The 13,632-nt window shown below is 41.3% G+C and overlaps 2 protein-coding genes across 4 annotated transcripts in view; both read left to right on the forward strand.

Moving 5' to 3' along the window:
• Positions 1–154: 154 nt before the first annotated feature.
• LOC115541528 (ribosome biogenesis protein NSA2 homolog) lies at positions 155–3,583 on the forward strand. Its single transcript, XM_030353255.1, has 6 exons — positions 155–325; positions 1,490–1,677; positions 1,893–2,043; positions 2,411–2,590; positions 2,986–3,178; positions 3,378–3,583. Exons 1-6 carry the CDS (start codon positions 323–325, stop codon positions 3,443–3,445), a joined length of 783 nt encoding a protein of 260 aa, XP_030209115.1. The 5' UTR covers positions 155–322; the 3' UTR covers positions 3,446–3,583.
• An 8,229-nt stretch (positions 3,584–11,812) lies between these two features.
• Positions 11,813–13,632, forward strand: part of LOC115542176 (torsin-1A-like) — a 98,705-nt gene continuing 96,885 nt past the window's right edge. Inside the window, exons 1-3 of one of the 3 annotated variants that reach the window (XM_030354331.1) lie at positions 11,814–12,133; positions 12,949–13,214; positions 13,311–13,486. In XM_030354331.1, coding sequence (XP_030210191.1) covers positions 11,968–12,133; positions 12,949–13,214; positions 13,311–13,486 — 608 coding nt within the window. In that variant the 5' untranslated portion in view covers positions 11,814–11,967. Of the gene's footprint in view, positions 12,134–12,948; positions 13,215–13,310; positions 13,487–13,632 lie in introns of all 3 variants that reach the window. The other 2 variants (XM_030354334.1, XM_030354333.1) reach the window with 2 other exon arrangements.

Below are 13,632 nucleotides of genomic sequence, written 5' to 3' on the forward strand. Positions count from 1 at the left end.
TAAAAATGAATATGATGTATGACATACATTTATTTGACATAGAGTAACGAACGATCATTTAAACATTAAATCATGTAGTTACTTTAATCAATGCAAAATGTAAAGTAACTGTCTGCAACTTCTGAAGGGGACTAATGTTTGAAAGTAGGACATTTTAACCAACGGACCAAACACGATAAACGGACTTCCTCTAGGCATCGGCTTCGGGGAAAACAACACCTATAACCCAAGCCTGAAAGTAAAACATTGATATAACATCTATCAGTGGGACATCGTCTTCGTGTCGACGTTTTCTATAGAAAGACACAACATCTAAGATAACATGGTAAGCCTTCTATCGCTTATATTGCCGGTATATTCCATAGAATGTGTTAGCTTAGTGTTAGCTTAGCGTGCTATCCGACATGTGGCAGAGAATCACGCGTCTGTTTTCTTCGTCGTAGTACTGAGCTGTGAAGGGATGATACAAATTGTATATGGAGGATTTACCACAATTTGTAAAGATTAACCACTTGTACTAAATGATACACTCGCAGCACGGCCTGTCCACGTGTTCTTTGGTTGTTGGACTGCTGTTGGAGTTTGGAGTCTCGAAGATGTCCATGTCAACAACATGTTTAACATGTCTGTTAAATCACCATCTATTGCCCAATGAGCCCATGACCCACTGATTAAACACCTTTTAATTTGCAGTCGTATGAATGTTACGTCTAGGTGTCGTTGGAGACACCGTGGGGATCTATGGGAAGGAGTGCTTATCGCCAAAGGTGTCGCCAGAGAGAACGAAACGGGCATCTTTGAGATAACCACTTCAATTCCCGTTAGATCAAGAAAACGATAATCTTCCATCACGATAGTTATAGTTCTGTTTCTTTAAAAATAAAAAAGGTAATGTTGGTTTCACATATGTATTCCAAGCTTTACCCCAATGCTATCCTCATTTGATATAATCAATCCTATATCAGTATACTGATTTGTCTTTTAAGAGATAAAATAGATAGCAATGCCAAATCCTTGTCTAGAGGGTAGTTTGTTTTTGCAGTATGAAACAGTTAATAACAGGGCGATTTGAATCAATAGTTTGATGTTTAGGAAATACAGTCCTCAAGTTCGGCGACTTAACTGTCATCCAGTGTAATGTTATTTTAGTTGTTTATGAGGGAAATATAGTGAAGGGTAGTGTTTCACTTGAATTGACCAAGAGACAGAAAAACGACATACGTTTTAACCAACCTCAAGAGTTTTTTTTTTTTAACTTCTCTAATGATGCCTACTACACAAAATAGCTATTGTAAAAAGGCTGTATCTGTTACATGTTAATACAATTTCCTGTTATTTCTATGTATTTTTACCATGCACCATGACCTGCACCAAGGTTGCACATTATTTATCTGATAATATATGTATTTGCAATCCAATACCTATATTATAGGAGCCGCAGTGTGAAGACGCCACAATGTTTATAACCAAGTTTTCCTCCTGTCTATAGCCTCAGAACGAGCACATTGAGTTAAGTCGCAAGCGTCATGGCTACCGCCTGGACCATCACGAGAGGAAGAGAAAGAAGGAGAGCCGTGAGGTCCACGAGCGCTCCCACAAAGCCAGGAAGATGATCGGCTTGAAGGCCAAACTGTACCACAAGCAGAGGCATGCTGAGAAGATTCAGATGAAGAAGACGTGAGTAGAACCCCTCTGCGCTCAACCGTGTCATTATTTTGTCAATGGTTTTGGAGAAAATTAGGTGATATCAACATCTTACAAAATATATAATTTTGTGATGCAGCTATTTTTTTTTTTTTTTAATGCAGCTATTTTTATATCTAACAATGTTCATTATGAGCTGTACTGAGTCCATGTGTAGTTGCTATAACTCCTGTTTGTAATGCCTGCAGCCTCAAAATGCACGAGCAGAGGAAGACGAAACAGAAGAACGATGACAAGACGCCAGAGGGAGCGGTTCCTGCTTACCTGCTGGACAGAGAGGGCCAGTCCCGCGCCAAAGTCCTGTCCAACATGATCAAACAGAAGAGGAAAGAGAAGGCTGTGAGTAATGCCTCATCTCGGTTGGGTGGGACATGATAATGTGCTTTTTCTATTGGGGAATTGGGATGGCACCTCATCAGATTATGAGTTATCGGTTTGTTTGTGATGACACAAATACTCCTGTTGATTGTAATAATCGCTGTATAGCAGCAAACATTTGTTTTTGTGGCTTGTGTCAGGTGACTTTATTTTACATTTTCATGGAACTTTTTTGTCCCTCAGTACATAAATCCATAAGTCCACTTGAACAATCATACTTCTGAATTTGTCCAGCACTGCATCTGACTTTAGCACCTACAGTTTCTGTTTTGATATCATTGCCAAAGGGAATGCTGTAATGGTTTCTGCCGTGCCTCGTCCCCTGCAGGGTAAATGGGAGGTTCCCCTGCCCAAGGTGCGCGCTCAGGGCGAGACGGAGGTGCTCAAAGTCATCAAGACCGGCAAGAGGCAGAAGAAGGCGTGGAAGAGAATGGTCACCAAAGTGTGCTTCGTGGGCGACGGCTTCACCCGAAAGCCTCCCAAGTATGAGCGCTTCATCAGACCCATGGTAAGCCCTTCAAAAAAGTGTAGGAATTATCGCTGGGTAATATAGAAAATGTACTATCCCGATAATCATGGGTCATTTTAGACGTTGGCGTAAGTACCACGATAGGCTTATTAGTTCCAAAAAATATTCTAAACAGTCCAACTGAGGGTCTTCACATTGAAGCAGATGGATTTTTAAGGTATCGAATCGGAATAAAAACATTTTTCCTTTTCACCAATGCTTGAAACCTCTTATTTGCCAATTGACGTGCATTTCTCATTCATTTTGTCTGCTGTACTGATTAAAATAGTTTTCACGATAAGTCGACCTCTTCGTCTCATGACGATACAAAACCATTCAAAGATGACATGTAGAATTTGAGTGGTTCATTGCTCTTTTCCCCCTTACGACCCTAGGGTTTACGGTTTAAGAAAGCCCATGTCACTCATCCGGAGCTGAAGGCCACGTTCTGCCTGCCCATCCTGGGGGTGAAGAAGAACCCATCGTCTCCACTTTACACCAGCCTGGGGGTCATCACAAAGGGAACCGTCGTGGAGGTCAACGTCAGCGAGCTGGGGCTTGTCACACAAGGGGGAAAGGTCATCTGGGGTGAGTGTTTTTTTCCCGGTCCCTCTGGGTCTTGATTTGTTTGTAACGGTAGAAGATCATGTCTTGCCAGGCCACACCTTTCCTTTTCAGCCTCACAATATTGGGTTGTTCATGTAGATGGTTGTAGATGGTTATAGATGATTCATTGTGGAGTGTTATCAGTGATGTAACACAACATGTGTTTTTGTTTGTTTACCAGGTAAATATGCCCAGGTGACCAATAATCCGGAGAATGACGGCTGCATCAACGCCGTGCTGCTTGTGTAAACGGACTCCTGCCTCATACGGACTGCTGACTCTTCTCACTTGGATTACTGAACATGATATGGAATAAGGATGGCTTGCTGTCGGATGGAATCTGAAATACTTTCCGCATTTGTAATAAATAAATAATTTACTCTGGCACTAGTATTTTTTTCCTTAAAGGGACACTAATATTTTAAGTCATTTATTACCTCAAATCAACGTATTCATTCATAAATATGTCCTCATCGGTGTAAAATTATCTCTGCCAAAAATCTCACTTATCCTCCTGAGCGAAGAATAATTAATATGTAGTTACATAGGACGGGTAAGCTTCATGGAGCCTTCCATGTTCTTCCGGTCTATGAACTGCCGAGAGGGACAAAAAGCACTACGTGGTACAGGAAATGCAAACGCGTTTTCACTCTGAGCCAGCGTGTATGATGACTGAAAATTCCTTGTATGCCACAAAAGTGTAAATAATTGAAGCCGTACCATTCACAACACCATCAATGGTGAGTATTTTGGCCCTTGCCGTTGGCATCTCTGTAATCCAAGAATTGGATTACCGAGATGCCCAATCCCAGGGCAGATGGTGCAAAAAAAAATCATTGGGTGTAGCCGCTAATCTGTTTTCTCAGGTTATCTGGCGGTTCTGTCGGAAGACAATTGTGTTTGGAAATGTAGTCAACCACTTTTTTGAGGTCTTCTCCCTCTGGTGGATAGGTTGTGACATCCTCCGCCCCACTTCTGTTTGCCAGAGTGAAAGTTTCCATGTGTTGGTCCCCTGGGATGTATTCACTGGACCTGACTTTTCTCTTGCCTTCACCAAACCACTTCAGTGTGTCCAGCTGATCCAATACATTATCTTTCAGAACGACCTCAGACGCTATAGAAGTGCAATAGTCAGTGGACTTCAGTTGGACACGTCGAAAATTTGGAATTCGGCTTTGTCTTGCTATGTCTGCATTTGTTTGACAGTGGATGGACTCACATCGGACCTGGGTTTGACCCCATGTCTTCTGTACCACATGTAGTGGGACACTTGATCCTTTTGATGTTTTAACAACAGCATACAGACCATTGTTGGGATCTAAACATACACAGCGTAAACTTGATGTTGAGGTTATTTCAAGTGGATGTTCAGAAGGTCTCCTGTGAATGTAACGTTTCAAATTTATTTTGTTGATTGATAATCCACAATGGGGGCAATTAACTAATATCAATTTGGTCTTGCTCACTTTGGCTGAATTCTTTGTTTGCTTGACACAGGACGTTTTGACATCTGTGGAGTCTTCATTCTCACAGCATGGCTTGACATCTGTGGCTGTCGCCCTATTGATGTCCACTATGGTTGTTTTAATTTCTTCAATGGTGATTTCTTCTTCATTGGATGCAGTTGTCAGGATACCATTGCCATCCTGCTCCAACAGTTCTTCCTTCTCACAGTACGGCTTGACATCTGTGGCTGTCGCACTAGTGATGTCCACTATGGTTGGTTTGATTTATTCAATGGTGATTACTTCTTCTTTGGATGCAGTTGTCAGGATAACATTGCCACCCTCCTCCACCACTTTCTCAGCACAAATAAGAAGATGAGCTAATAACCTGTCTCTCGTGGAAATTATGTTTAGGCAGGAGGGACATTGGAAATGAGCAATCTTGTTGCAATTAAGATTGCATTTGAAGATTGTGTACTCTGGAAAGGAAACAAATTCAAATGTCAAACAGTAAAAAATGTTTTCCACATGTTGGTGCATTACTGAAAGTTACAGTAGCTAAATGTTTCAGTGGTAAAAGAATACAACAGGGAATACCCTTGTGCTTCACTGCCTTTCTGCCTCCAGATGTTTCAGGACCCTGGACTTCGTAGCTGGCTGAGAAATCTTAGGACTGCAGAATGGACAATGGATGCTGTTGCAGCAGTCTGTGCATTTCTGAAGGGAAGGGGTGACACCCGTCACCTGAATAATGATGTGCCTGTTGATAGACTGGAATAACAGAGATTAGTATGGTAAAGTTGGGCAAGAAAATAAAAGTTACTGTCAATATATTTAAATCCTACCCATAACCTGATATATCCAAGCTTATGTATCCATCGTTCAATGTTAACTTGTTTTGTGTGGAATGAGTCATTTTGTAGGCATGAATGCTTTGGTTTAAGATAAATGAACATTAGGATAAACACACTATAGGGGACCTATTTATTCTTATTTTCTATTTTTTTATAATAATTCATGGTTAAAAAGCTAAAGATTCATAAGTCGATCACTATTGAATTGCTGTAACACTTCACAATTGGTTGTGATTTTCGCTATGGTCATAAGATTGCATGACTTATAATAGTAATAGCCTTGTTTTTATACAGGCTAGATTTTAGTAGCCTATTAGAAGATATTCCCAGGGAGAAGGGACACTTTTCTGCTCCGGTGGCCAGTTCTGCACCTTGCACAGCGCCACTAGATCCTGACAGTTTTGCTAAATTGTGTTGCTGTAGTATCACATTGGTGATTACGGATGACACTTAATAAACCACAGCAGGGATTTAACATTAATTTTACTCAATATATAAATAATTATTATGAACAGGTTAACTCTCACTTTCTTCCATGAACGAAATGAAAATCTGCCTCTTATGACATCTCAAGTGGGCGTGTCCACATAGTCAATATCAATCTACCAGCCTACCCAGTGGACTGTAGCAAACATTGCTCTTCTATCCGTCATACATCTAGGTGGACACGCCGACCTACGATGTCAAAAGAGGCAGATTTTCAAAACTGCTTGTAACGGTTAATCATACTCACAGCTAGTGATGGGCAAATTAAGCTTTTATAAAGCATTGAACCAGTTGAGCCAATGTTTCGAAAATGGGTTCATTACTCGAAGCTTCAGTGACAGTGACCTCTGCTGGCGAAGTTCGAGGCTGCAGTGGATTCAACGTATCCCTGCTTTGAAAACTATTTGACGCACACACACACAAACCCAAATACTTAATAGCATGATCTTTTCACGAATAAAGATTGATCTAAATGCAGATGTCTAAATTGTTCTGTCCAGATAGGCTAACTAATGTAGGCTAGGATATAATTGAAACAGCATATAAAAACTTTCCCCCGAGGGATGGGATTCGAACCCGGATCCTCCACTCCAGTCAGTGTGTTATCCCCTAGTCTACTCTAGTCTAATCGATACTTTACGTATTACATGCATACGCTACTATGCACAACTCCCGTAAACGATTGTTTTTTTTTTTTCATTAAATAATTAGGCGGTGACCAGCTGGCTTCGGGCAAGGTGGTTGGGTGTGCTTGAGTAACTTTGAAAGGGGGTGATTATGTGGGATGGCACGCATCAAGAACACTTCCGGGTTTTATGACAGTACTCGCTTGGGCTGTTTCCCAATGTCAAGGAAGCATGCTCAACGGCCGCCCTTTTAAGGACGCTACGTCATAGAACGCCGACAAGCACTGTTCCAATGTTGAGGACACTTGAAAGCCGCGCCATTTTTGCGTCCTTTGTTTTGGAGAACTCCGAGATTTTTCAAGGATGCATCGCTGCATCCTAGACGAGCCAAAACTACCCACAATCCTCTGCGTTCACTGGGCGGGTTCTTGAAAATGGCAGAGCAGTACACGTTCGAATGAAGTGAAGTTATATTAGTTTTCAGAAATATTTTGTGCCGTATTGCTTTTTATAGATTCATCATGTTAATGCAAATAATCAAGCCTAAAGACCTGTGCCACTTTTGAAACGTTTTTGCAACTTAATGAAACGTTGCTATATTTTGCATGGACGTAGCTGGTGTTAAACGCCACTGTCACCAATGTCAATTTACTCGCTCACAAGATTACATTATTTATGTATACCTATTTATGTTTACATAAATAGGTTTTTATGTATGTTTTGTATACCTATTTTATTTAACAATTTCTCTTCCTGAAAATGTTTCTGCTCTCTGAACAGAGGGCATAACATAATCAGATGAACAATAAAAAAAACAAAAGAAACATTCACTTTTGTTTGAAAAAAGAATGAATATATAATATGCATCTTCTATAAGGAGGTGGTAATACAGGATGCAACTCATGCAGTGTGAACCACAGTGGTATAGAGGGGGCTGGGGGGGGCTACCTAACTCTGCAAACTAGGTGTCTGTGGTCTATTTTGCATTCTGCAAGTCAAAATATAATCGACTACTGAGTTCAAAGCACAATGTGGAAGTGTGACACAAGCCCATCACTGCAGATCTAACACATTATTTGCATATTTAACATATTATTTCCATGATTGCCATGACACTGAAACACATTGAATATGCTTCCGCACATATATAAAATGGACATAAACAAATACCGGTATGCAAAGATAAAGAATAAAATAATGTATTCATTTTCAATCAATTCCGATTAGAATTTATAACGTGAAAACTTTATTTATATTAGTTACATTCTTTATCCAACAGGTATTGCACAAAGCTATTGAACTGGTAGATTTCAGCTTATTTCTAAACTGTTTGTATTGCGTTGTGGTCAAATAAATATCGATCAGCTTGATTGCTGTCATGTTTTATTCATAAGCGCACATGTGTTTACAAGCGGACACGCAGTATTAAAAAGCGGAAGCGGAAGCGCTTCCACACTACCAAGCAGGCCCCCAGGATAGGCATATACTTCCGCAATCCACCCGTGCTCAGAGGCCAAACCTGGTATTGCAGCTGTTTTAGCTGGGAGTGGACGGGGGTCCGTCATTTCATGTGGCCCAGAAGTAGATATCGCCGTCCACTCCAATACAAGTGGGGAACAGGATTGTGTCTCCGCAAAAAATGTCTGGATATCAATCAAAGGCTCATAATTATCTTTCTACCCTGTTCTAAAAAAATGTAAGTTTTTTCTTTTCAAAACGCCTCCTCAAGCGTTTTATTAGCAGTTGATGTTGGGTGGGCAGCTGAAAGGAGCCGTACTGAAACAAACGGCTCCTTGCTATGGACCTATTTTGAAGTGCACGGCTCCATTAACTTCCGAATTAAATTAAATTCCGAATTAACTTCCATTAACTCAATGTGACAATGTGGTATTGGCATATATATTCCAGAATTTGAAAAAGGATATGGATATAGAGTGGGTGACTTTATCAGTATACTCAATCGAGATGGCCACAATAATAACCGCTCTTAGATGGGTTGTAGATACTAAGTTTTATAACAAATAATTCAATACGTGAAGATTTGGTGATAGAGGTAAAGCATCTTCTTTTAAATATTATAAGCCTTGGTTTAGTTATTCAGTTCTGTTGGATTCCAGCCCACCATGGAATATATGGCAATGAAATTGCTGATAAATTAGCTAAAAGATACTAACCTAATTAGAAGAATTTAACCTTAAGTATATATATTTTTTATTTTTATTTATTCATTTCTTTTGTTAGTTTGTTTTATTTTGTTTATTTTGTTTCGTTAGTTTGGTTTTTTCTTTGAATTTATTTGTATGATTTAAAGTATGATTTGCCAACGTCCTTGTCCTTGTCAACGTCCTTGTCACAAACTCCTGTGTAGTAGTCCAGTAGGTCGCGGTATATGGGGAAAAACTATGATCCGCCACTAAACTAGAAGAAGAAGATCTCTGCATCCGGTACGTCACGGAATAGGTCACGTGTCTTGGCCACATAACGCGGAAGCAAATCGCTCCTGTATGTTGCCATGCGCCACTGAGCAGGTTTGCATAGGAATGAATGGGCGGCCATTTTCCAGTCCGTGGTCCATCCTTTATTATGTCCATGCTACCAAGTCGTTCCCAAAGTCCGACGTTACAAACGCTAGGAAGCACTCGAGCTAGCACTCTAGTCTCATCTCCATAGGACGCGACTAGCAAGGACGCGTCCTAGCAAGGCTGCAGCCTTCACTTTGGGAAACAGCCTTGATGCGTACTTCGAATGCTTCGAATTGGAACAGTGCTCGGGCAACGACTGATGACGTTTCACGAGTCCACGTGCACACGAGCACGCACAAGTACGCGAATTAAGAAACGGCCTATATTGTGCTTCGCCCTTTAACCCAATAGCGATAGCCTTAAAAGGCGAAGCCTATACGACATAGAACGATAGTTACGTATTGTAACTCTAGATTCTATGAGTATAGGCGCAGCCTTTTAAGTGTCGGCCTCATTGTCCTTTAAATAGCTGAAGAAAAGCTGTTTATTGGGAGCAGAACGTCCGCCGACGCCCTACTATATATGCGAAATGCGCACGTTGTTGAGGCACGCCGCACGCGGACGTAATTGAGGCCCACGCTGTTGGTGGGCGGGGATTACATTTTTTTCAGTGCTATACGGCTCGAGTCGCGCCGAGAGATAACCCAATAGCGATAGCCTTAAAAGGCGAAGCCTATACTCATAGAATCTAGAGTTACAATACGTAACTATCGTTTCAGTCAGTTTCAGGCGTCCACACGAATCCAAAACGAAACTGGCTAGATTTGAGACCACCTCCGAGGGTGGTTTCAGAAGTTTACGGTTTCGGTCAGCGGATTCGCCGGCTTCGTGTGGACGGAAGGCCGAGCTGTACAAGACCTTTGCGGTTTCGCCATGAAATCAGGCTTTGTGTGGACGGGGCCAGTTGTCAAGCAAAGCGGACGGACGTGGTCTCTATAGCAACGACCTCAGCTACACGACACTGATCAAAAAAATATTGTTTCTCTAAATCAAAGCACAAAACAGGACAACCGATGTCCATAGCCTTGACCCATACATGTTGTGTAATTGACAAGGACACGTTGGTGTAGTTGTGTTGAGTAATGTCACAGATTTCACTGTAAAATCGCGTTAATGTAAGCCATCGGGTCCTCCGATAGCCAATGGGATGAATGTTCATAGCTTCTCTATGTGCAGCCATCAGTTGATATGCGCTTTCCCCGGGCAATGGGCATCATATATTGCCGTGGAGGGATTACAAACATTGTAATGAGTCGAAAACCCCCTGCGTCGAATGAAGAAGCACAAGGATACCCTTTTGCAACAGCAGCTGAAGCCAAATTCCCTGACCAAGCGGCGATTTTTGACGAGCTCGCAGTGAGACTTTGTTGGGTTTCATAGTTTACACAGTTTTTAGCATTTCCTATACGGTCACCTGTTGTGATGAGAGTAGGACCTCAAACTCCGCATAAATAGACTCATCCCCCTGGACTCACTCTTTCCGCAATAATTGCACTATTGTACACTTTAATTTATCTGTTTATAGAAGTTACTGTAAGGTTTTATAATATCCCACATTTTTATAGTATAATACCTGATAGTGATATGTATACATATTTTGTATTTAACGTTTTCTACTTATACCTGAGAGAGAGAGAGAGAGAGAGAGAGAGACACACACACACACACACACACACACACACACACACACACACACACACACACACACACACACACACACACACACACACACACACACACACACACACACACACACACGTGTACGTACGATTAGAGAGGCTTCGTAAGAAGGAAACCACAATCCATTTAACAAGTCTGTCAATATGTGGAGGCCAAACCCAACAGGTAAACTGACTATAAACCAAACCATGTTCATGGACGATATGCTGGACCAAAGCCTGAGCTGTTAACTGTAAAAAAATGAGTTTTGCCTAGCGTCAGAGTTTATAAAAGGTGCCGATCAAAATAATTCTGCTAGATAAATTAAATGATGAAACTTAGGTCAGTTGAATGATTGCACATATAGTTATGTTTCATAGATTTATGTTTGGTAATAAACAGTGTGACGTATGGGTGATTAAAGGAAAGGTTTATAGAAAGGTTGTTTAGTAGTGAGCTGGTATCGGCTGGAGAGCCAATGGTTATGTGGATTGTTATGCCGATGCTTATCGTTGCAAGCATGTTCATCTATGGCCTCATGGGCATATTTCTAATTACATATTTCTAATTACTGACACATACACCAATGATTCTCAAATGGGGGTACGCATACCCCTAGGGGTACTTTGGAGTACTACATGGGGTACTCAGATTTATTTTTTGAGAACCACTGGCCTACACTGATGGTTCCTCGCTCTCCAAGCTGATATGGAATTGAGCTTATGTTTGAGCTGCTTCAGAAATGTTATTGTTAGAACAGCTGGTAAGACTGAGATAAAGGAAACATTTGGAGATATAGCAGGAAGCTCGATGTGAAACATGATACATTTAGATTTGGAATTCAGCCCAGCTATTACAATTCGCACAAGCTTCCTTTTTTCAACAAACTAAATGTTTAACTAAAAACATCTGAGAGCTTTTTTTAAATCGGTAGATTTGAACTAGCTATGTTGAACTTAACTTTATACAAATGACTGCGTTGTGTGCACACGGTCAGCCAAGGGATTGGTCGACATTCAGTGCGTACTGGCAGACCATCCCGACTGGTTTGGCAAGTGAATGTAGTTTTTGGCTCCAACACACTGAACAGCTTCAGCGTCTGTCAACCTGTGATTGAGTTACACTAGTATGTTCTGGTAGCTCGAGAGTGGAAACTTTCACATTCTAATCTTTTCTAAAATGAATTCTATAATGCAACTTACATTACTTTTGTTTTTGTTAGTGGGCGCTTGCAGGGCCGATTATTTTTTTGGGGATCTCAAAGATTGGTTTGACAAAATAACAGCCCCCAATGAATACTGTAACAGGGAATGGATTACCCTTGACGGTAAAGGATATGGAAAAGGTAGGATAAAACATTGAAGGTCCTCCATGTAGGAGTGTGTCTTTATTATTTCCTTTGTTTCATTTGTCAAATTAAAAAGGGGAAGGTATTTTCATTATTAATCCATTCAAATTTTGAACGCTCAGTGTATTTTTAAATTAAATGTATATCAAACGTTACCCAGTTCCATCATTGTTTATCTTGGGTCTTCAAGTCCTACTATGTCACAGCAGACCTTCTGTGGGGAGGCGGCACAGAGCCTGGTCACTTTTCTAGTTTGGGAGTAAAACCTTTGGCCTGTAGCCCAGGCAAGGGAATGTCACCTGAATCTGATCACCACCCACAGGCAGTTTAGGCTGAACAGGGCGACACCGCTTTGAGAGGCTGTGTGGGCTCTCTTGGACAGCAATACCTCTGGTGGACAACCACAACAGTTGCAGGGCGCTGTTGCTCTGAAGGAAATAGTTCTTTAGGTACGATGTATTGCGTCTTTTATGTCTTAAATCGGCAAGGAAATATATGCGGCTTCAGGTCGGTATCAAGTTGGAGCCAACCTCCACAGCTTCTACAGGGTCGTGCCGAAGGGTGAGGCTTCCTCTAGGCCAACAGGTGCTTCTGTTGTGGCTGCTGTGGCGGCGGCACACCGTTCTTATCTGAGTTCACATTCTGTTTGTCTCTGCTGTATTCATTGCAAAACACATACAGTTTCAAAATCATTGACATGGGATTATTTTATTATTTGACTGTTACAACCAATTCCGATTCCGAGTAAGTTATGCATTATTACTAGGCCTCTCAAGCAGCTGTGTGCTTTTTCTTATTCCTTTCACTTTAAGGTTTGGAGGCTGACCTGGGAAGAAATCTCATTGGTCAACACATAGCTTCAGACGTCATCTTGAATGCTATGACTGGATTCAAGAACAATGATAACCCAACAAAGCCTTTGGTCCTCTCTTTCCATGGGAGCAGTGGCACGGGGAAGTCTTTGGCCAGTCAGCTGATTGTCAAAAACATCTTCAAGAAGGGGATGGACAGCCGCTTTGTCCACTTTTTTGACTCTGTAATTAATTTCCCGCATGCAAGCCAGGTTGAGACCTACAAGGTAGTCTTAATAATGTGTTTGTGATTCCACAGTGCCAGTAGCAGTTGACTGGTGCATGTTGTTCATTCTCTAATAACGGCTCCCATTCCTCCACAGTCTCAGTTACAGCATTGGATCAGAGGAAATGTTACCAACTGTGCCCATTCCATGTTCATCTTTGATCAGATGGACAAGATGCATCCTGCAATAATTGATGGCATAAAGCCATTTATGGACTACCAATACAAGCTGGATGGAGTGTCATATCAGAAAGCCATCTTCATCTTCCTCGGGTGAATACATCCTGCGTTATACATAGTACAATCTGAATAATCCCGATTGTTTAACAATTCCTGTAAAAGGGTACAAAAAGTCATTGCCATGTGTGGTAGTCTAATGCACCTTATGCACAGGGGAATTAACCATGTTTGCTTACATT

The sequence above is a fragment of the Gadus morhua genome, chromosome 4 (genome assembly GCF_902167405.1).
Source record: "Gadus morhua chromosome 4, gadMor3.0, whole genome shotgun sequence".
Taxonomy (NCBI): domain Eukaryota; kingdom Metazoa; phylum Chordata; class Actinopteri; order Gadiformes; family Gadidae; genus Gadus; species Gadus morhua.

Coding starts and splice junctions, on each gene's coding strand:
- LOC115541528 (XM_030353255.1), top strand. Junction 1,678..1,892: donor AAGATTCAGATGAAGAAGAC/GTGAGTAGAACC, acceptor TAATGCCTGCAG/CCTCAAAATGCACGAGCAGA. Junction 3,179..3,377: donor AGGGGGAAAGGTCATCTGGG/GTGAGTGTTTTT, acceptor TTTGTTTACCAG/GTAAATATGCCCAGGTGACC.